The sequence below is a fragment of the Trichosurus vulpecula genome, chromosome 1 (genome assembly GCF_011100635.1).
Source record: "Trichosurus vulpecula isolate mTriVul1 chromosome 1, mTriVul1.pri, whole genome shotgun sequence".
Lineage (NCBI taxonomy): Eukaryota > Metazoa > Chordata > Mammalia > Diprotodontia > Phalangeridae > Trichosurus > Trichosurus vulpecula.
The window spans coordinates 349,480,674-349,505,146 of NC_050573.1; the positions used below are offsets into that span (position 1 = coordinate 349,480,674).

The 24,473-nt window shown below is 34.8% G+C and overlaps 1 protein-coding gene and 1 pseudogene across 2 annotated transcripts in view; both read left to right on the plus strand.

The window, feature by feature from the left end:
- Positions 1-21,605, plus strand: part of NSUN2 (NOP2/Sun RNA methyltransferase 2) — a 37,565-nt gene extending 15,960 nt beyond the window's left edge. The window contains exons 8-19 of one of the 2 annotated variants that reach the window (XM_036740141.1): positions 748-822; positions 2,353-2,483; positions 4,680-4,753; positions 5,327-5,457; positions 6,231-6,327; positions 12,413-12,624; positions 13,040-13,132; positions 14,353-14,488; positions 15,544-15,624; positions 15,846-15,984; positions 18,758-18,797; positions 20,619-21,605. In XM_036740141.1, coding sequence (XP_036596036.1) covers positions 748-822; positions 2,353-2,483; positions 4,680-4,753; positions 5,327-5,457; positions 6,231-6,327; positions 12,413-12,624; positions 13,040-13,132; positions 14,353-14,488; positions 15,544-15,624; positions 15,846-15,984; positions 18,758-18,797; positions 20,619-20,982 — 1,573 coding nt within the window. In that variant the 3' untranslated portion in view covers positions 20,983-21,605. Of the gene's footprint in view, positions 1-747; positions 823-2,352; positions 2,484-4,679; positions 4,754-5,326; positions 5,476-6,230; positions 6,328-12,412; positions 12,625-13,039; positions 13,133-14,352; positions 14,489-15,543; positions 15,625-15,845; positions 15,985-18,757; positions 18,798-20,618 lie in introns of both variants that reach the window. The other variant, XM_036740133.1, reaches the window with a different exon arrangement.
- Positions 11,551-12,098, plus strand: LOC118832795 (annotated as a pseudogene).
- Positions 21,606-24,473: the final 2,868 nt, after the last annotated feature.

Consider the following 24,473-nt stretch of genomic DNA (forward strand, 5'->3'; position numbering starts at 1 on the left):
CCCCACCCATCTCAATTTAGTTAGCTCTATTAGAGAATTGTCATTTATTTTTATTAAATATTTTTTGCTTCATTCTTAAACATGATTAAAACCTTTTCATTTTTCCATCTGTTAGAATAAAACCACTATTAGTTGCTTTTTACTTATGTAATTCTTTTATTGATTTTATCTGTAGGTCATTCATTGATCCTTGAAAGAAAAATGGTTCCCTGTCCTTACTCTAGAAACCAGTCAAATTTACCTGTTTGCTTCCTATTTATCATATAGTGCTAACTTGACAGTCTTTTGTGGAGTTATTTTCAAGCTAGGTAAATTTTACCTCAAGACTTAAAATATGTAGCAGCCTTTAACAGGTGATTTTAAGTAATCACAATTATTGCCAAGGAAATGAATTAAAAATTGCAATTACAATTTATATTTTTTCATTCCAGTCTTACAACTTTACAGAAGGATTTTCAGTAGTAATTACCTTTAGTTGAAAGTTTTTTTTTTTGATCATTGAATAAAGTTTCCAAATTACTCAAATTAAAAACAAAGTTACTGTTCAGTTCATAGTAAACAGTACATTATATTCCAGCATTTTTAAAAGATAGCGAAGTGAGTTTATTCCAAATTTTATGATTAAGATTGTTTTTAAATTGTCATTTAAGGAAGAAGCCTAGTCATAAGAATTTAGTCAGAAAATGTATATCTTTATTGTTATCCAAGTCTACACAGTATTTTTAATACGCAGATTTCTCTTTTCAGTGGAGATGGTACCATGAGGAAAAACATTGATGTATGGAAAAAGTGGACAACACTAAATAGTTTGCAACTACATGGGTAAAATATGTGTTAAATTATATGTAACTTTTCAGAATGCGATTTTTTTTTTTTTTGGAATAGACTTATTTGACAAAATAAAGATTTGGAAAAAAAAATTATCTTAGCTAAAGTTCTTTGACTTACAAAAAGGATCAGACCATTAGAAGTTCAATGTCAAATTTTGGTATTTTTTGTAGGGCTTAAAAATTGGTGATAGTCCAAATTGATTTATGAAGAATCAAAATAAGCTGATTTTGGAAACTTTTCATGAAGAATTCTTTAATGAGCTAGGATGTGGTGAATATCTTAAATTGGGGATTCTGAAAAATCTACATAGGAGTCTTAATATAGAGATTTTTAAAAATGTAAACACAGCAATGTGTTGCTAATGTAGATGTTATTGTGCTGTTTCTGTAGGTTTATTTGTTATTCAAATGACTTGTTTATTATAAAATACTAATTGTCCTTTTGTTTCTCCATTTTTTTCCCGAGATTTTTTTTTTTGTTCTTAGATGTAGAAGTTCCATATTTACTGTAAAAGTAATTTCATCTTAAATAGCTTGAGTAAGAATGGTACTACTATACGGAAGCCTATCTCCCTAGTAGATTAATACTCTTTCCCTGAGAATATATAAATCAGATGATGCAAAAATTAGTAGAAAATAGTATTTTTTAATTTTTAGAAGTAAGATAATTACTTCTCTTTATATGCATGATGTAATGATTCCTTATAGTTTGATAAATTTGAAAACAAAATTTAATAGGCTAATAATATTTTTACTTTCTTCAAAGTTTCGTTTTGTGATCTAGCAGATCTCTTAGAAGCAGTTTTTAAGAGTTTTGGTTGCTTTTGGCTATTCATATTGAGATCAAGCAAGAGAAGATCCTAAATGTTCTTATTGTTTGCTGCAAGATTTGAGACAGTGAAATTCTTTGGATGTAAAACCTACCCCATCACACATTTGTTAGTAGTCCTATTTGCTTGTGTGATGAAGAGTCCTGTAAGAGTTAACTTGCTAAATGGTGGTATTCTATAGTAGGCCAGTTGTGCTTAGCTAAAAGGATTCTGTTCAGAGTCCTGAAAATACTGCCATTGACATTGCAAGGTTCTCCTAAGCCATGCTGACCAGACCAGCAGCAGATATTTAATCTATAACCATTTACATCCTGGATATAGAGTGTATCTGTAGCCAGATAAGATCTGGCTTTTCCCATGAGCATAACTGCTAAGAGACCCTAAACCAGGAGAAAGAATTCTGGAAGAAGAAAAAAAATCCAATTCTAAAATACTCTTATTTTATACTGTTACTTATTTTATAGGCCCTGACCATTTGCTGGATTTTTTTGGCTAGTTTAACAGCAAACACTAAATGTGTTTTTGAAATTACCTTCATTAACCTGGTGTTAGTTTAACTCTATTTTTATGAATTGATCAAAGTATTTAAAGAACTTCTAGAAGAATTTTCTAGAGGGTTTGTGGATTTCTTTTTTGGGGTGGTGGTGGTGGGGACTCCATTTCTATTTAACCTATTTGTGTTATCCTTTTAGTTTACAGCTTAGGATAGCAACACGTGGGGTTGAGCAGCTGGCTGAGGGTGGCAGGATGGTGTATTCTACATGTTCATTAAATCCTATTGAGGATGAAGCAGTCATAGCCTCTCTGTTGGAGAAAAGTGAAGGTAAAAATAATCATTTTAAAATCCATGCAGTGTGTAGTTGAATAATGTGTTTAATATTTCTTTTAACTACCTGGATATTTGGGAACTAAAAGGAAAATTAGCTCTGTTGTACAGTCTTCGTTTTTCTTATATTCCTTTCCCAGTGTTTCATACATATTGATCAGAAAGTTGGTATGACCTAACACTGGTTTCCATAACCATTGGACAGTATAAAAAATATTAACTCAGTCTACACTTTTTAGTAAAGCTCTTTAACCTTTCCTATTACATATCCAAAAGACCAAAATAATCTATTTTAAACATAATTTAAAGCAAAACATTTTCCATCTAATGGTAACCATTATTATTAGCTTTATCTACAGAGGCAATATTTACAACCTGTTGTGCTCCAATTGTGTTTTTGAAAAAATTACCCATTTGTCTTTATTATTCAGTAAGGTCCTCTGATCTTGGACTTTCTAAAAGTCTTTGCCAGGTTCAGTATTCTATGTCTTTATTTTTCTATATTGCATATCTGTCTATATAAAATACATTGCAAAAAAAACTTTGAGATGACAAATATTTGCTTCTTAAAAATACTTTAATGCTAAAAAGTTTTGATAGTAATTTTTTTAACTATAATTTACATGAATTATACATACCTAATAAAATTATACACAAAACTTCTGTAGGTCAGATTTTTGGTCATGTGGTAACTAAGATTTTTTTTAGAGGCAGCTCAGAATTTAGATTTTATTTTCTTGCTTTCTTTAAGGAAAGGGAAAAACCAGATTATATCCAAAGTCCTTCTTTTGATTTGATTGTCAAAAAACAAGCTCCAGTTCAGAAAAGATCAGTCTCAAATTTGAAGTTTCCACTTGAATTTGTAGTTTTCCCACCTTCATTTAATATTTTCAGCTTACCGCCTACTTTTTTTTTTTAAACATATAGCTTTCACATATTTAGATTATCTGGGGGTTTTTAAGCATCATCACATTTTAAAGCTGGAAGGGCTCTTAGAGAATGTAACCTGCTTCTGCCTGTAGTGGTATATTTTTTTAAAATAATGTATTTTCCTAAATTCTTTCCTTTCAGTCAGGTACCACATTGTAATGTTAATAGACTGGGCCCATTAATTAATTAATGGTCCATTAATAGGCCTATGTGACCTGCTTTGAACTGGGCCCAGCTGACTGCTTCGATGGAGCCTGAGTCACATGGAGCCCATTGTGGGAAGAGCAGGAAGTGAGAGAGTGAGGCAGAGCTGGGAGAGAGCTAGGTAGAGCTGAGAAGAAGCAGCTAGCATGAGTGAGAGAGGGAGGAATTTTGCCTAGGAAAGCTTGTTTTTGGGGAAAACCTAATGGAGGCAAGGCTTGGGGATGTTGGTGCTGTGTATAAACTTTGTTACCATGGTGGATTTGGCTTTCTGGTATCTGAATAAATATCTTGGTTTCATCTTTGAGGAAGAGAGTTATATTTTGCAATTCAACCTCCTTCCTTAAGGCTCATTATCAGTATATGTAGAGCCTGTATCAGATTGTGTGCTGTCTTGGGGAGAGGGGAGTAGAGGGAGTGGGAGAAAATTTGGAACTCAGAACCTTGTGGAACTGAATGTTGTAAACTAAAAATAAATAAAAAATTTTTTAAAAGGCTCCTAATCTGGCATAGAATTTCTTCTCTATACTCTACCATTTCCCTCATTCTTGGAGAACTTCAGTATATATAATGTCCTCTTAAACATTCTGGTCTCTCATTTCATCCTCCGTAATTCCTTAACTCAATTTGCTACATTTTTTAACCAGTCTGTTAGATACAAATCTTAGAAAATATTCCTTGAGGGGCAGCTAAGTGGTGAAGTGAGTAAAGCACTGGCCCTGGAGTCAGGAGGACCTGAGTTCAAATCCAGCCTCAGAAACTTGACATACTTACTAGCTGTGTGACCTTGGGCCAGTCGCTTAACCCCAATTGACCTGCCTTCCCTCCTCCAAAAAAAAAATTATAAAATATTCCTTGAGGCAAATAAAGGTAAAATTAGGGTTGGAGGTTCTTTGTCTTCTCCCCCTGACTAAAAAAATGAACTTATAATTTCTAATAATTTATTATAATTCATAATGGGAGACTTTTAACTAAAGTTTACATACATAAACTCCCATATGTGTAATTTAATATCTTTATGGTAAGTCCCAACCTTGTTATTAACTCTTGTCTCTTGTACAGGTGCTTTGGAGCTTGCTGATGTTTCTTCTGAGTTGCCAGGTTTAAAGTGGATGCCTGGGATCACACAGTGGAAGGTAATAAAGAAAATATATCAAGTGGTTTTAGCTATAAGGCGATTTTCATTTCATAGAAGGATTCACTAGTGACTGAATTACTATTTCATTTAATTCAGTAACTTGAGTAATATTATATTTGGGTACAGAGATTAAGAATAGTTAATAATGAAATAATTTGTAATGTCATGCTATAAAAATACTGGTGTTATGATTTCTCAACCATACTATGAGTAAGAAAAGTGTCGTTTTATTTCCGTCTCTCGAATTACATCCTTATTCTTACTTTTCTAGGATAAAATATAAAAGGTCTTTCAGTATGAAATAACTCACTGCTTATGACTGAAGTGAGAGAGTCTGGAAGTTGTTAAACTTAAGGTTTCAGATTTTATCATTTAATATTTACTCACATTTTTCCTGTGAGTTGCTGTGAAAATTCTTGTGCTTGGGTTTCTCTCATCATAGCTTAGTTTTCAATACAAACATAAACTTAATATCAGTAATGATAATTATAGAGCTTTTTTCTCTGTTCTTTTTAATATTCACACAGTGTTGGTAGACTCAATTGTGATGTGGTTTTTTTCTGGTCTGTAGGTAATGACAAAAGATGGACAGTGGTTTGCATGTTGGAAAGATGTACCTCAGAGCAGGCATACTCAAATTCGCCCTACTATGTTCCCCCCAAAAGATGAAGAAAATTTAAAGAAAATGAACTTAGAACGTTGGTGGGTTTGCATATATTGGTAATTGTATACATTGTTTTATGTACTTTTTTAGCTTTGGATGTTTGAGGTGAAAAGGTTGGTATATTTGTAGGAATTCTTTTGGCAGGCTTTGCGGAAGTATATGAAATGCATCTCCAAGTCAATGTGTGCCACATCCATCCCTTAGGTGTTGGTTATTTACAGGAACTTGGGATCTTCAGTGCCTTCTCATCTTCTAGTTGTATACAACCCGTGTATCAGATTCTCCGGTCACACTTGAGATGTGTAAAAGTATTTGCACATGTGCAAGGACTCATTCTTTCTTGAGATACTTAGATGCCCTGTATACATACCTTAAACTTGTACTGTTTTAGCTTCTATACCTTATTCCTGTTAGGTAGGGAAAGGAAACAAGCTATCAGAATCATGGTGGGGCATACAAGTGAAAGGGATCAAAATCATTTTCAGGGATTTTGAGTTCTTACATGATTGGGAGTCATGGTGAGATATTTTGCAATGAATTCATAGAAAATTGGTGGCAAATGTAGTGATTAAATGATCTCTTAGTAAAGCAGTTGTACTGCCAAATTTGTGAAGGACAAAACTGGGTAACTGTACAGTTATGGTGTTTTATCTTAATTTGTTCCACTATGCTACTTGTATATGTTGGGGTTTTGTTTTTTTAATACATGACCAGGTCTCGGATAACTGCTGGGTTATTTTTATGCATAAAAATAATTCTTCACCAAATGGATGAATAGCATGAAATGTGCTTGTTTTTGTTTTTCAATTAGTCTTCGGATATTACCACATCACCAGAACACTGGAGGGTTCTTTGTGGCAGTATTAGTCAAGAAATCTTCAATGCCCTGGAATAAACGTCAGCCCAAGGTAAACTTGATTCTTAGAACACCTCTACTAAGTATTTGTACTTTTCAGCTGAAACTAACAAGTTCAGGGAAGACAGGATGTGCAGGGAGTGTGAAGGAGGTGGCTACTTAGGGGCTTGTCTACCCTGTATAGTAAACTGCTCTACAAGTATTAGGTGTTACTGTTACATTCCCATTATCAACCTTAGTGAGGAGGAAAAACTTAGATTCAAAGAAGTACTGAATTCTTCGTCACTAGTATTATTAAACCATAGGCTAGGTGACACTTGACGGGGATGCTATGCGTAAAGGTAATGAGTAGTCATGAGTTTTGTAACTGAAAGCTGCTAATTTTATGATAATTTTTTGTTTTTGTTTTCCTTCAAGTTTATCCCTAAAGTAGATGGGAAGAGACAACCCCCCTCCCTTTTTTTTTTTAAACAAATACGGGTAAACAAGTCTGTTGGCACTTAGGCCTTTATGATTCTATGAAGTTCAATCTTATTTTTCCTCCCTCCATAATTAAAATATTCTTAGCGTATATTTCATTGGAAGGCTTCTATTTAACATTTTGTTCATTTTAATTACCTTTCTTTGGACAACTAAAACAGCACACAATATGTGATCATATGCAATTATACTACTAATGCTCATTCTGGAATAAGTTGACTTGTCTATTAAATAAATAGAAGATCAGCTTGTGAATGTTGATTTAAAAAAAATGTTGAGCTTCCTTAAATATGGTTGGCTAAAGCTCATGACTTTTATTCCATGACAGAGGATATTCGTACTAGAAGTATTAATCAGAGGTCTTTCTGTGATTTGAATGGAATTCATGTCTGAACCTTGGCTAAAAACTGTTTCAGATACAAATCTGATGGAAATGTTAACTATTGATAACTTGAGTTTCCAGCTTATATTCTAACATTAATTAGACCTTAATGAAGGAGTGCAGTGCAACAGAAATCCTGGACTCAGATTTGTAGCGTCTGAGTTTGTATTCTAGCTGTGCTACTAGCTGTAGCACATCTTGGACACTCCTTAACCTTAGTTTCTTAGAGAAGAATTATCTCTAAAGGCTTTTTTGAACTTTAATAAAATTTTCCATCATTAAAACAAAGTAGACTATGTTATCTTTTTCAAAAATTTTATTTGAATATATTGTTAATTGCCAAGGTCTGCTAATCCTCCCACCTCAGCCCCTGACCCTTCCCCCCAATTAAGAGTACAGGAACAAAACCCATTACAAATATGTATAGTCCTGTAAGGACTAACTTTGATAGACTTGGCTCTTCTCATCAATGCAAAGTTCAAAGACAGCTCCAAAAGACTCATGTTGGGAAAAGCCATGTATATCCAGAGAAAGAATTACAGAGTGTGAATGCAAATAGAGGCAAACTATTTGCTCTCTTTTTTTTCCCTTCTTTTTTGGTTTCGTTTCTTCTTTCTCATGATTGATTCCATTGGTTATAATTCTTCTTTACAACTTGACTATAAATTCAGTGTGGAGGTATATACAGAACCTTTATCAGATTCCATGCTGTCTTGGGGAGGAGGGAGGGAAAGAAAATTTGGAACTCAAAAACTTGTGGAACTGAGTGTTGTAAACTAAAAATAAAAAATAAATTAAAAAAAAAAGATAAAAGGAACAAAAAACAAATATGTATAGTCAATCAAAATAAATTTCCATACTGGCCATCTCCAAAAAAAATTTGTCTCTGATATCTGAGACCTTTGTCTCTCATCAGGAGGTGGGTAACATGTTTTATCATTAGTCTTCTAGGATTGTAATTGGTCATTATGCTGATAAGAGTTTAGCACAATAGTATGCCATTACATTTATAAACTGTAACTTATTCCATCTTATGGGCAAAAAGAACTTTAAATATTTTTTGTACATTCTTAGCATTTGTTTGCTTAAAATTATTTCCATCCTTAATATATCTTCTCTCTAATTGCCCCTTCCTCCTCCCAATTCTCCTTCCCTTTCTGTTTGGCTATTGAGCGAAACGTATTTCTGTACCCAACTCTCTGTATGTGTATGTGCATGTAAGTGTGTGCATATGCATTGTGCTTCCTTTTGCTGCTTCAGATGAGAGTGAGGTTCAAGTGACAGTCACTCTTCCCAATATATCCCTCCTTATCTCTGTGGATGGTCCACTTGTGCACCATGATTATTTGAGATAATTCTCCTTTCCTTAATCTTTCTTTTCCTTCTCCTACTGTCCTATGTATTCCTCTTTCCTTCTATTTCCATTCTTAAGATTATCGAGACAACATTCCCAGACCTTGTTTAATTGACAAGGTCTCTCTGACTGATGCTGATTACGTCCAGAAGGAACATGTTCTCATATTTGGATATAAGCAGTTTATCCTCATTTAGACCTTAATCATTGTTCATTCATGCTTACCTTTTTACATCTCTTTTCACTGCTGTGTTTGAACTTTGAAGGGTCTGTGTAATTCTGGTCTTTTCATCAGGAATGCTTGGAAGGCTTCTGTGTCATTAAAAATCTATTTTTTCCTCTGTAGGGTTATGATTGGTTTTGCTGAGTAAGTTCTTGATTATAAGCCCATATCTTTTGCCTTCAGGAGTGTCATATTCCAAGATCTTTGTTCCTCTGTGGTGGTGGCTGCTAAATGTGATCTTGACTGGCCCCTCAGCACCTGAAGCCTTTCTTTCCGTAACCTTCACTATTTTTTCTTTGATGGGGAAGTTCTGGATTTTGGCAGTGATGTTCCTGGGTGTTTTTATTTTGGGGTTTCTTTGGAGAGGATTCTTTCTGTTTCTACTTTGTCCTCTGGTTCTAAGAGATCTGTGCAGTTTTCTTTTAAGATTTTTTGAAATACGATGTCTAGGCTCTTTTGGGTTGTGGCATTCAAATAGTCCAAGGATTTTAAAATCTTTTTCCCCTTGATCTGTTTTCTGGGTCACTTGTTTTTGCTGGGATACCTTATATTTACTTCTGTTTTTTCAGCCTTTTGATTGTGTTTTAATATTTTTTGTTACCTTGTAGAATTATTGGCTTCTCTTTGGGCTGTTCTAATATATTGGGAGTTTGTTGCTTGGGTAAGGTTTTATACTAAGCTATTGGTTTTTCTTTCCAGTTCTTCTGTAGCGCTCAGTTGTTTTCCATTTTTTTCCTCAAGTGCTTTCATTCTATTTTATTAAAAAAAAGTTACTTTTTTTTTTAAGCTCTTGCTTTAAATCTTTTAGGAATTCTAGTTGACTTTGTGCCTAAGCTGTATTATTCTCTAAGACTTTGCTTGTAGATGTTTTGGAGTCATTTTCTTTTTGCCTTTGTGTCTGGAGTGTCCCTGCCACCGCAGTAGCTTATTATGGTAGGGTTCTTTTTTTATTTGCTCATCCTTCCAGCCTACTTCCTAACTTTGGACTTGATGATAGGGCCAGGTTCAGCCACACTTTTAGAGGGAAGGTCTGGTCTGGTCCTATTGCTGCTTTCCTGTGGTTGATTGTTGTGTTATTCTGTGATCCTTGGGCATAGGCTGGAGAGCTCTGAACTTTTCAGTGCTCCCAGAGTGATTTGATATAGGACAGAATCTGATTGCTGCTGCCTTCATCTGGGCACTGTGAATTCTGACCTAGGTATAGAGCTGAGCAACAAATTTCTACCGCATTCAACCCATCAGTTACCTGGGAAGTTCTCTTTGTTCAGAGTGGCAGAATTCCCTTTGGTCTGGCATTCCTGCCTTGGTTATTCCTCTGCTGGCTGGGCAATATGCCAGAAGTGAAACCCTGCTCTCTGCCTAGTTTCTGAGCCACTTCTGTGCAGCTTCTGCCTTCTGAATTTCTTCCTTGATACACTATCTGTGACCCAGAACTGGACAATAAGGCACAAAGCTCATAGTTGGCACTGGTCTCTCCTTCACAATGTCTTGCATGTCTGGAACCTCCTCTTGTTGCTGTATACTCCTCACTGAGTGCTAACCACATACCCATGTCTGAAGACCTCCCTGTCTCTTCTGTGCCACATCAGGCTGGACAAAGGATTCATTGTGACTTTTTCTGGATTTCCCCATCAGGATTTAGTTTGGTGCATTTTCTGGATAGTTTGTTGAAGGGAGCAGTAAATAAGTCCCTGTAATTCCTCCTAGTTTATTTCAGAAACATTTTTTCCTTTTCGGATGATTTTGCTTTCTTATTTGTGAAAATTCAAAGTTTGTGAAGACAATATGTATCTATTACATATAGACTCTGGCAAAATGATCTACATTGTTAGCTGTTTGTACCTGTTAGAGCTGGGGTTCTTAATCTGGAAACTATAGATTTTTTTTTTTCAATTTTGATAGTATTCAGTACAATTGGTTTCCTTTGTAATGCCACATATTTTATACATTTAAAAATATTATAAGAAAAGGGTCCATAGGTCCATAGATTTCACCAGACTGTCAGAGGTATCCATGACACAAAGGTTTTAAGAAGCCTCAATTTAGAGACTTTTTGAATATCTAAATGATTGGATTTATATCCACTGGTTTCCCGTTTTTTCATACATGTGTGTGGCATGCATATTGTATACATACATCCTACCCTTTCACCTTGTTAGACTTGATTTCCCCATAGAACCTGCTATAATCATCTAGGGTCATACGCGTTTTGGCATATGAACACAAGTATGATATACTTGCTTTTGTTTTTTTAAACTATCTGAATCTGTAATAACAGTGCTGCTTGCAGCTGCTGTGGAGGTATAAGGGCAATAACACCAGCACACAGGAGGGCTGCTAGCACAGGTTCTTGATCTGCTTTTCTAAGGAAAGCAACTTTAAGGGGTTAACAATCTTACTTTAATTAAACATACATATATTATTCACTTAGTTCAGGGGAAAAGTCATCACCCTGAACTTCAGAGTAAATACAAACAGAAATTACAAACAGAGAAAATAACACAAATGAACAGACAGGCTTCTGACCATAGCAATACATGCATAGTTACCACCGAGAGAAGCACCAACATCTGGGTTTTCAAAGCTGGGCGGCTCCTTAATTGCTACCCAGAGTCTCATCTGGCCAAATCACACGAACACTCCTCCTCCAAAACAAAGTGCTAACCTCCGGATATATATACACGCTTTTTCAGAGTCAGAGGGCATCACAACCATGTGACTCAAACTCATGTGACTTAGGCTCTCAAAGACTCCTGATTGAAACAAAAGCAAGACTCAATCAAAGGCACTTGATTACCTTAGTGCTGAGAAGCACTCCAAAAGAGAAAACAGCAAAAGTACCATGTTGCTTGCCATTTCAAAGTCATAGGCATGTGAGCATTTCGATTTTTTCTCATTGAAAGAAGCACTAGTCCCTTCACCCTCTGGAGCCAACATGGGTTGTGTTCAGACCAAGACCGTGAAGAAGGGGGCATGAGTCATCATCGAAAAATACTACACGTACTTGGGCAGTGACTTCCACAGCAACAAGTGCGTATGCTAGGAGATTACCATCATCCCCAGCAAGAAGCTCCGAAACAAGATCGCGGAATGTGTTACTCATCTGATGAAGCAGATCCAGAGAGGCCCTGTGAGAGGTACCTGCATCAGACTGCAGGAAGAAAAGAAAGGAGGGATAACTATGTCCCTGAGGTCTCTGCTTTGGATCAGGAAATCATTGAAGTGGACCCTGACACCAAAGAAATGTTGAAACTCCTGGACTTTGGCTGTTTCTCCAACCTGCAAGTTACCCAGCCCACGGTTGGGATGAACTTCAGAACACCAAGAGGGGCTGTTTAATATTTACTTTTGCCTTCTTTCCAATAAACATAGGAATAGAACCCCCCCACCAAAGAAAAAGAAGCACTAATTTTCAGACCCTTCTGCATGTTATTCATGTGCAGTATTGGGATGGAGCTCTTTTCCCACTTGAAAGGTTTAGTTTATATTAAGTTCGTAATACCTATATTTCAAACTCTTATTAATGCTCTTAGGAAAAATGCAAATTAAAGTTGAATGAGGGAGATACATCATTTGATGACCAAGGTCCAATTTAACCTTGATTCTCTGCATTGGAGTTGATGATTTGCACACAAGTAATACAAGTTTAAGTTCTATTTATGTGAAATATATGTCTAACTCTGATGGTACTCTGATAGCTCCAGCGAAAATCTCCTATAGATACAGGAGAAGCTGCAGAATCAAGCCCTTCATTGCCTGTAGAGATGACTGCCTCAGCCCCTACAGAAACAAGTCTCACAGCTTCTGCAGAAACAGGTGACAGACCTGTTACTGAGACTGAGGGGGAGGAAACCTTTCAAAGAACTCAGAATTTGGAGAGTGACATAAACAAGAAAGATGGTGTATGTGGGTAAGCAGTTCATAGCCTCATTTGAATATTTTTATAGTTTCTAACACCAATGTTAAATTGGATGGGATCTGAGACGCACACTAAAAAATATAGATTTTTTCTTTGGGTGGGATGGAACAGTATAAAGTACACACTTGGTTGGCATAGAAGTTAAAGCTATAAGTCCTATTTTCTAGTTTATGCTACTTCACAATTTATTTTCTAAGAATTTTTTGTGTTCTTTGGTTGGAGTCAATAAATTTAACAAAGGCTGGTCAAAATCAATTCTATCAATAGATTATATGTGAAGTGTAGGGGGGGTGATGTGGAAAGGTGGAAGAGATTTGAGAATATATTCTTGCTATTTTGTTTAAATAGTATTAATTACCATGATGATTAATTACAAATTTGTTGGTCTTATCACATAATACTTTAGCCCACCCCCATCAAAGAAAATGAAGCTATTTGGATTTAAAGAAGATCCATTTGTATTTATTCCTGAAGATGATCCATTATTTCCACCTATCCAGTAAGAATAATTTGTTGTTATTTTTATTTTAAAGAATTAAATAATGTGTAGTCATTAGCTAAAGATTGTTCTCATATTGGGCTAGATCACAAAAGATATCGTATTAATGTGCCTTTGTAATGAAAGGACTATTAAACTAATTCAGTTAAGATGAGAACTCTTATGCTAATATTTAATGTAAAAATATTGGAGTGTTTGCTACAACTGTTAGCATATTTGTAATATATGAAGCAGAATAAAAATAGATTTTATCTGAAAAAGTACAGTTTGTGTCCTACATGAGTAATAATTTTCTTAACTCTAATGTTCAGGTTGTCTAGTGTTATAAACCAAAATCCTCACTTGAGTTTTGAAGTAATTTTCTGTTGAATGCTCTTATCTTTCTTTAAACAGATCTTATTAATTAAACTGATCACACTTCAAGTGGGAGTTTGCATTTAGTTTTATATCAAACATTAACCTCTCAGATAAGTTATCCTTATCATGTGTGAAAATACTGTGTTTTATTTGACACTTTTTTAAAGCTGCTAAGTATATTCCGATTGCTATTGAGAGACTTTTCCAAAATATGTCAGCTTTTAATTCTATCAGTAATTGGAGGTTTTTAAAGGTTTTAATTGCCCAGCATTCTTTTCTTAGATAACTGCAGCAGCTTGATCTGTCCCTTTTTCTTTTAATCATTAATTTTTATATTTTTCTTTAGATATAAAATATGTATCTTGTATAAGCATCCTTAAAAACTTTGGTGTTGTGCAGTGGGTAAAGAAGTGCTCTAGGTAAAATGTTAGTAGTGGTGTCATTTAACAGTTTCTTCTTGCTATCCATGTCTGAACATTTCCATGATGCATTCTGTTTCTGGGCCTCTCTCAAGGCCATTTTCCTGGCCTCACTCGTCCTATTGACTAGGTCTGTAATGGTAGGTGGGTGATTTTTTTTTTTTTGGTGAGGTTTCTTAAAAGGTCATTTTATTACATATGTGAAAATAAAATTACTTTCAGCCATACAGAGTGCAAATGAATCTTTAGTTTGGAACCAGTTGTTATTTAAGGAGCAAAACATCCCTAAATTATCATGAAGTGTTTACAATCAGAACCTGTAGTAGAGATCAAATCATCTCTTCGTAGATGATGTATTTGGAAACATTTTGGAACTTACTAAGAAGTCATAATTTAATGAATTCTGAACTCACAGATATATGAAATACATTATTTTGTTTGCAGGAATTTTTATGCCTTGGCGCCTTCATTTCCAAAGATGAATTTATTGACTCGAACCCAAGAAGGGAAGAAAAGACAATTGTATATGGTTTCTAAGGAGCTGAGAAATGTGCTGCTGAATAATAGTGAGAGGATGAAGGTATAAGTCACTCAGCATTTTAATAATTAATGTGTAAATAGGGATATTTTCCTCTTAATGTCTACCCAGTTTTTAACCTTCCCTTCCTTATTTTGGAAATAATCCTTGACTTTTACAAATATACATGTAATTTGTGAATGTTAGTAACTAAGAACTATCTTTGTGTTTTTAAATGTAGGTAAGACAGTATTAGGATTAAATTTTTAAAAATAACCCTGACCACATTAAGTTACACTAAAATCTGCTCTGTTGTTTTCAAAGTTCTTAGTTAATTTACCTTAAGATTTATAAATTTTAAAAGTTTAAAACTAAAATCACATTTTGTGGATGCCCATACTGGAGTATTTTATACTAGTACCTTTATATAATGTTCTCAAAACTTATCTCACCAGACTATCTCATACCTGAGACTGGGCTATAACATGGCTTCTATCCACTGAGAAGGAGGTTGGGAAAGTTATTTTGAAGCTAAAGAGTTTACAGTAGCATAAGCTCGCATTCATAGGTTGTCTCTTTTTGTTATAGTCCTTTATTCTTTTCTTTCTTCCTCTCTCATCACAATCTTCTCTGTCTTAATTATCATAACTAAATACAGACAATATATAGAAAAATCTCACCCTTTCTGAGAGGCAGCATGTTACATTGGAAAGTCACATGAGCTTTCTGGGCCAATTTGATCCTCTGAAGTGAGGAGTCTGAACTGCTTGGGCTCTTAAGGTCCCTTCTAGATCTAAATCTCTGATTTGCATCTTCTATAAAGTATTGAACCTCTGAGCCTCCCTTCCTATGCCCATGTCGTAGAAGGATACCACATTTGAATTCAAAAAGAGTAATCCGTTTTCATTGACATATATTTCCCATTTCATAATCGATAGGCCGGCTTCATCAATTTTCTTCTCTTATTTACCTGTGTGTTTTAGAAGGGAAGAACAAATCAGGACCCATTTTATTCCATCATACTCTCAATAAAAGTGAAAATGTTTCCTCTTGCATCTGAGTACACACCTTCAAACTTTCTAACTCCCAAACTTTAAGTGTGTTTTTATCATGTGTAGGTTATTAACACAGGGATAAAAGTATGGTCTCGGAATAACGATGGTGAACAATTTGGTTGTGCATTCCGCCTGGCACAAGAGGTAACTCTGAAATTTCCTGATTTCTGGTCATAGAATTTTATAAATTTTTCAGATCGAGTTTCTAAAGGCTTAAATGAAAACACGCAATACTTTAATTTTATTAGAATTCAATATTCAAAGATACCTTGTTTCTTAATTTTAAAAGATGTGTGCTGGGGTTTTTTTTTGTTTTTTTAGAATGAAAATGATGACATTGTGATGATCTTTCTTTATTCCAACAGGGAATATATACATTGTATCCATTTATTAATTCAAGAATTATTATTGTGTGTATAGAAGATATTAAAATTTTATTAACCCAGGAAAACCCATTTTTTAGTAAGTTTAGCAGTGAGACACACAGACAAGCTAAAGATATGGGTAAGTTTTTATTATATGAACTATGGAAAAATATAATCAAAATGTAGTTAATTTACATTGGCAATTATGCTTTGTAAAATACAGAACTTTTTTGCTTTTACATTTTTTTCATGTTGAGTTAAAATCACATCATGTTCAGCCTGAAAAGAAGGCTTTTGTTGATGATATCAATATAATTAATACTGGTACTTTGTTTAGACAAATTTGTTTCCTCCATTTTCTCCAAAATATTTTTCTCATAACCATTATTTGTACCAGCCAAAGTACTCTCATGAGCAAAGTTTTCACAACTAAGCTTAGATCTCCTAACCTAGAGTTTCGACAGTCAAGATTCCTCACCTATCACTAGCATTATCTTAACAAGAGAAAAAAAAAAGTGTGGTGTGCTTTCAAGTTCAAAAAGCAATGCTCTGTGAATACAAAGACAAAAATTAAAGTCTCAGCCCTCAAGAAGCTTTTCCATTTTGAATTATAATAACCACTTTATTAGGGACTGGAGTTTCCCAAACACGTGTGCTTGTTATAACTTCATCTGCTAAATACAGTTATTTTTTTTTTTTTGATGCTGTCTTACCTAAAATTCTCCAAAGACTACTTAGAAAATAGTTCATTGGGACATCAATCCAAAACATTAAGCAATCCAAAGCAGCAACCTAACCACAGATTAAAATTCATCTGATTGCATTTGCAAATTGTAATACATTTTTTTACTTTCTGTAAAAATAACAAAATACTCCCTTGATAGAAATAAGACATGTAGAATATACTGTTTCAAAATATCTCAGAGTAATCTGGAAGCAAGTGAGAAAGGAACCTGAATGATAGAACAAAGTGATCAAAGCTTCAGTCTTATGTGTAAATATTTAATTAGGTATGGTATGTAAATAGTCACCTTAAGCTAAGATTCATTTGACATTTTGAAAATGAAAAATTATTACATCCTCTGTTCAGGGTAGTTTATAAAGTATTGAAGAGCTTGCATAAAATCGAGCCTTATTTATAGTTTGTTTTTAATTTTTATGTTTCATGCATGTTAATGTAGATAAAAGAACTTCATATTTTTTCTTGAAAAAGAAAAACATTATTTTTTCCTCTAATTTTGCGCATTTTACCACATTACTTTATTCCATCTTATTTAACCTCTTTCATCCTGTATTTCTGGCTCAATGAGCATGCAGCTTTTACTGGTCCTTAGAAATACAAAAGATTATAAGAAATGTCATATTGGAACTTTCCAGTGGGTCCATCTAGTTCAGCATTTTGTCTCTGATGATAATTAAGGATGTAAAAGGATTTACAAAGGTTATCAATTCAGATATGTGTGGGTTTTTTTTTTTAGTGATACACTTAATTATTATAGTGGTAACTGGAGACAACATTATTGTAGAGTGGGTCATGCTGCTAAAGACAGGATCTAAAACTTACTGATTTGGAGTAATTAATCTTTATATCCTCTTGCTACCTTCCATTTCTGTCAGTGGCCCTTTGCTTCTTAAGAGTGCCATTCCCTGTACCTAGTCATTCGCCAAATTTTGTTCTTTGTTCTTCCTTCAAAATAGCTCACTTGCATCTCTTTTCATTACCGTTTTCACTGCCTTAACCTAGGCACTCCTCACCAAACTACATTTTAGCTCTCCTTTCTGACTCCAGGATCTTTGACTTTGTCTTGCCCCTATAGCTGCCAGATGCTCCTTCAGATGGATCAGGCCTGTTTTGTTTGGCCCCATATAACAGAACAAGCAGTAATGGGTGGTGGTTGGAAAGAAGCAGGTGTAGGGTTAATATAAAGAAGAACTTCCTGACAATTAGCTGTCCAAAAGGGGAATGAGCTCTCTCAGGAGTTAGGTGGGTTTATACTTCAATAGAGGTCTTTAAGCCAGTGCTGGATGACCACTTTGCAAATTTGTTGAAAGACAGCATTTCATAGTTCAGGACCTGGAGGCAAGAAGGCTTGGACTTCTTTTCTGTGACCATGGTCATGTCTCTTAACTTCTCCGTGCCTCAGTCTTCTGATCTGTAAAATGGAGCTAATGATACAGTACCTATCTTATAGACAAATGAGATCCTGCATGTAACTTCCTGATTTGTAAAAAATCAGTTGATTTTAATAAGCTCCTTGGTATATGGGACTGGTTTTTTGTTTTGGGGGGTTTTTTTGTTCTTTTGGTTTTGTCTTTGTATTCACAGAACCCTGCTCAGTGCTTTGCATAGATTAAGTACTTAATAAAAAGCTTGTTGTATTGGATTGTGTAGGAAGTCTTTGTTCATATACAAGTTTGATTAGATGACCTGTTAATTTTCTTTCCATTCCTGAGAGTCTATGATCTTAAGATATTATTTTTATTATCTTAATTTCCCATTTTAAAAAAATATGTAATCACTCAGATTTTTTGCAACATCAGATCTATAATCTTCTATTTGAATTTTTAAAACTGGCTTTGTTGTACCTATCATGATATTTGAAGAAACATCTAAGCTTTCCTTGGCTATTCCATCCTTCATTAGTCTCCCCTTTCTGAATTCCTGTAGCATACGTGTACCATCATTTTACCCTTTAATTTTATAGTGTATTATATTGTTTGAATATTTTGTGTGTCAATAGCATGTCTCTCTGGCTAGATAATAAATATCTTCTTAAAGGCATGCTCTATCTTTTGTCCTTCGTCTGTATCCTCCACAGTGCTGGGTACATTGTAGATTGTCACTAAATAATTTTTTGACATTGTTTAAGCTAGAGATGGTACTAGGTAAATATCTTTGATTTCTCTTCCAGCTAAAGGAAGCATTGTCCTGAAATATGAACCAGATGCTCAGTAAGTAAACAAATGTCCTTGGATTAAATGGTTAGGTGGAGAATTTAGAGTTTTCATTTGTGAGAGGGTATTTTGAAGTGGTAGGAATTTGAATGCTTTTCATTTATCATGAAATTTCATTTAAAATACTTTGAAATGCAAATACTGAAAAGCTCTCCAGGGCACTACTGGGAACATTTGAAAACAAAACTTTTATCCAGCTCTGTTAGAATGTGTATTGCAGTCAGCTGCTGTTACCAGTGTACTTTGAGGGCATCTTGATAAAAATGCCAGCTTAAAACTGCCTCTGTATTTAGTTAACTCTACAAGAAAAATCATTCCCCAGAACCTTAAGCAGTAGTAAATCTTCAGAATTCTTTGAGAAATTAACAGTCTTAAAAAGAATTTTATTTCTTCTTGTCGAATCCTGTCTGGGTGAATAGCAATAGAATTGCAAACTCAGGGTGCTCCTGATGTTACCAAGCAAAATAAACTTGGAAACGGCATCTATGTTTTTCCTTCAGCTCAGAATGGCAGATTCTTAGGTTGAAAGTACAAAAGTAAAGTAAGTACTTTACAGGTTATTAAGAAATAACTAAAAATGGCTTCAAAATCTTAGAATTTTAGACTTCATCCCTTTTTTAACATTCTCCTTTCTATTGTTGGCTTACCCAGGGATGGGCCCTGCTAGTCCTCCTTTGATCTAATAATGAGGTGCACTTTTTATCACTGCCTCTTTGCGTAGTTTGAAATTATTGATTGTCTTCTGTGTGCATCCTGCTAATGCTAGCAATGAGGGTAACTCAAGCATGGCTCCTGATCTTAGGACCCTGAAACCCAGATTTTTAAACAAGTGGAAATAATAAACAGTGCGAGATGCAGTATGTGATTATAAATACCAAAGCATACGGAATGGACAAGAAATAAGTGCTGCAAGGATTCAGAAAAGAGATTTTAATGTACATTTGAGCTGTGAGAGAGCCTTATTAAAGAGGTGTAGAGGTTGAGCTGAATCTTGAAAGATGTGTATGATCTGGATAATCAGCTGTATAGTAAGGGGAGTGAATGTGGTATGGTATATCCAGGAGACAGGGATTAATGTGGTTAGAGCAGGACGTGTATAAAGTCAAGTAGTAAAAAAGTAAGTTCATTGGTTGAATGCTAAGTTGGGAATTTGGGACTATATTCTGTTCACACAAAAAAGAATTACAAGTTTAAAGTGGGCTAATGATAAGACCTTTAAACTATCAGGCAAAGATTTTTTTAACCAATATGCCCAGTAATAAGTATTTTGATGTATGTGTGTAAAAAGTGTAGATTGGATTGTTGTTTTTTTTTTTCCTTTAAAAATGTTGTCCATTGAAATCTGTTTATTGGTTTAGCATAGTGATTAGAAATTGGACCTGTGTTTCCTTTGGCGTAGGGATTTCCTACTGAAGAGCTGCCCCCATCATCATGGCTGGGCACCTTCCCTTCCACTCTATTCTTGGTTTGTCATGGGGAGGGCCAAGAAAGGAAGGGACTTGCCTGCTCAGTTTCATGACCCATATATGTCAGAGGCAGGAATTAAAGCCAGGAATTAAATCCTGGCTCTGAGGCCAGCTCACTATCAGTTGTACCACACTTTACTTGAGCTCGTTAAAGGAAAATGATACATAAATTCAAGATGATAAATATTATTGCATTAAGTAGTAGAGATTGTTTTACATCTTAAAACTTGAAAAAGTCATTATAAAATCGTTGACAATATTTGCTGTTATCTCATGTACTATATCTTTTAACTTTTTTAATTACTTCAGTGTTCATATGAAAACATGAAATATTTTCACATTTTGGATACAGGAAACCAGATACTCTTCAGTGCCCTATTGTGTTGTGTGGATGGCGTGGAAAGACTTCAATTCGTGCTTTTGTGCCCAAGAATGAACGACTTCATTATCTAAGGATGATGGGAGTGGAGGTGTTCAGAGAGAAGAGAAAAGAAGAGTCTACAAGTAAATTAGAGGAGAGCCAGGCCATTGCCAAACAGATGGATAAGGAAATGGATGTGGAATGCAGAACAAAAGAATTGGTCAACTCAGATTCACAGATAGAAGATGAATTGGATGAGTTGATACAGGAATCACTGGAAAGTGCGCTTGATGAAGCAGAGAGTAATACAGGAAACGACAAACCACAAGATTCTAAAAATCAAGCCCAGTGTTGACCATAATAATACCAAAGACTCAATGCTTTTTAGTTCACATCTGCCTGCCTTGCTTTGAGTTAAAAATCTAGAACTTTCATTGTCTGTAAATAAATTTTAAAAAATATACTACAAAGCGGCACGAACATCATCATACACAGCCCTTCATTTTATTCTTGTATAGAGCTTAGCAGTAGGTATTTCCCAGTTGCTTTTAAAGTAATGCCTTTTCTTGGCCCCTTTGTTTTTATGACACTGCTGGTTTTGGTGTGTCTATTGCAGGCAGTGGACTTCGCACCAGTAAAATCTTATTTCCATTGTGAAGCCTAAAGAATAAAACTGCTTATGTATTTTCCTTTTTTAGAACCCTTTTGTTATGCCTCTATATGTTGAAAAGAATTCTTATAAAATACAAATGAATGGATCTTAATGTCCATTAATGATTTTTGAAATACATGCACACATGTATACATACATACACATGCAAACTTGTGTATGTATATGAAACCTTACGAAAAATGCTGTTTGCTTTAATAATTGTGTAAGTTGCACATTTTAGTGTTACATTTTTATGCAATGAGGTTAATATCTGAGTTTTTCAGGTAAGCATTGTACCTTTTGAAATAAAGGACAAGTAAACTTTTTCCTCGTAGTTTATTATGTATTGTGACTTTGCTTACCAGTAGAAAATGATCTTATTTAACTGAATCTTTTCTATGGTTCTGTTTTTATTATTAGTGCCTCCACTTCCTTTTCTAACTTTCAAGTCCTTAACTCTTTGCAGTCTGGCTTTCAACTTCATCATTCATGAAACTGCTTTCCAAAGTTACCGGTGATCTCTTACTTGCCAGATTTAATGAACTTTTCTTAGTCCTCATCGTCTTGATCTCTGTAGCCTTTGACAGTGTCAGTCACACCCTTCTTGATACTCTTTCCTCTGGATTTTCATGATGACTTCCATGACATTTTTCATGACAACTTCTTCTCTTGGCTCTCCATGTCAGTATCTTCTTTTTGCTGATTTTTCAGGTCACATCAGCTAACTAACTGGGGTATCCCTTTTGAGACTGCCTTCCCTCTTCCCTTCTCCTATAGTATTTCACTATAGTATCTCAGCTCCCATGGATTAACTTTTGTATGACTGAAGATGAAGGAAAAGGACCTTTGCGTACAAAAATATTTATGGCAGCTCTTTTCTGGGGGCAAAGAATTAGAAATTGAGAGGATGCCCATCAATTGGGGAATGGCTGAACAAGTTGTGGTATGTGATTATGATGGAATACTATTGTACTATCAGAAATGCTGAGCAGGATGCTCTCAGAAAAACCTGGAAAGACTTGCATGGGCCGATGCAAAGTGAAATGGACTGTGCACAAAGTAGCAGCAATACTGTAAGATGATCAGCTGTGAATGTCTTAGCTCTTCTTAGCAATACAACAGTTCAAGACAACTCTGAAGGACTTACGATGAAAAATGCTGTCTGTCCCCAGAGAAAGAACCGATGGTGTCTGAATACAGATTGAAACATACCTTTTTTTTAAACTCTTTTTTTGAGTGGTTTTGTGTGTGTGTTTTCTTTCGCAATATGACTTCTGAATGTGTTTTGCATGACTACACATGTATGACCTATATCAAATTGCTTGCCTTCTCAGTGAGGAGGGGTTGGGATGGAAGGGAGACAATTTGGAATTCAGTTTTAAAAATGAATGTTAAAGATTCTTTTTACATGTAACTGGGGGAAAATAAAATACCAAATAATAAAAAAAAAGTTTGAGAAAAAATCTTTTAAAAGTCCTGAGGGTCTAAATGAACCTTTCTGTCTTTTAAAATTATCAGACAGATAATTTTAAAAATGGAGGAATAATTTTACTTTATCAATACAAGTAAAATCCTTAATCCAGTTTTGAGAACTTACTATTAAAACATACTCAAAGCTTGAATTTTCTATACTAGACACATTTGGAAGCCAGTCGTATACATATGTATGTAGCTCTTAGAGAAAACAGTCTAATTCTGTTGCTTTCTCAGAATTTACTACTTTAGAAAACTTTTACATTACATCTTTTGTCTTATTATTCCAATTCCCCCTTTAGGAGGATATATCCCTATATTATAATTTGATCACAAATAGAGATTAAAATTACAAGCTTTTTTTATACTTGCATCCTATTACAGTAAGCTCAGAAATGTTTCAGTAACAATCTTTTGATTTAGTATTGTACTTAAAAAACTTCTGCTGCACACCTGCCATGATTATTGGAATTTGCCATGCAAGGAAAAGAAAGGACATTGTTAATAGGACAATAGGATTGTTAAAGGACATAACAATGTCAAGACATCCTCCCAAGGACACAGACTGACCTGACATACCACAATGGGGAAAACTCCCTTAACTATTTCAGGCACAAGTCATATCTTCCAAGCAATCATAATTGGAGTATCAAAAGCCAGATGGGTTCAGAAAGGAAATAGTGCAATGGGGAAACTGAGTCAAGGGGATCCTACCTTAGGCCATGCCAAGGTTTGTCCCCTTAATTTTCCCCAGGGACAGACATCCACCGGGAGCATTTCTCAGACTAGCATGTGCCATTACCTATTTTAAAACAATGTACCCTATTAAATACTTAAGTTTTCATATATCTATGTTTATCACGTTACTTTAAAAGTTTATAATCTTAGCAGGATTGAGATTTTTTTTTAAAAAAAAGCGTTTCTGAGAATGATCCCCCAAATTTCACAATGTAAGAAAATTTAAAAATATAATAGCATACACAATTTTATGTATTTAAAACATGAAACAAAACTTACCAATCAGATGTTATCAATTCAGCCAAATTCATTTCCAAATTAACTTACATAGGAAGTCATTAATCTTACAACCTTTGGTATTCATACTAATCACATTTAAAAACCAGCATGCAGTTACATTCAATTAAAGAAATAACAATAGTAAACAGAGTGCTTACCATATGCCAGTCGCTGTGTTAAGTACTTCACAATCATATTTTGATCTTCACAACAATCCTGAGAGGCAGATACCGCTATTACTTTATTCTTTACAGATCAAGAATTGGAGGTAAACAGAAATAAGACAATTTACTTAAGATGACAAAGCTCTTAAGTTTCAGAGACCAGAGTATAATTCAGGTTTCTGTGTATTTTTCCAGCTTTTTTTTTTTTTTGCCATAGATGACACAATAATTACCTATCACCACGTCATAACTCAGTTGGTTGTCCTTCATAGTTGAAGAGGACCAGAATGACATCACTACATTGGGATCAATGTACAGTGTATCTGACTGTGGCTGACCAGACCAACATAATCTTAGAAGGCTCTACCACACATTTGGCACAGTCTGTATGAACATTTGGAATGGAGATTTCTCTAAATGAATGCATCTCATTTCTTTTGAGCTACTGCTTAATGTGGGCACACCATGCTGTGGCAGTCCTGCCTGTGTCTCCCGTATCTCTCAATCAATCCCAAAGTTCTTCAGGGAGACTTTGAGAGT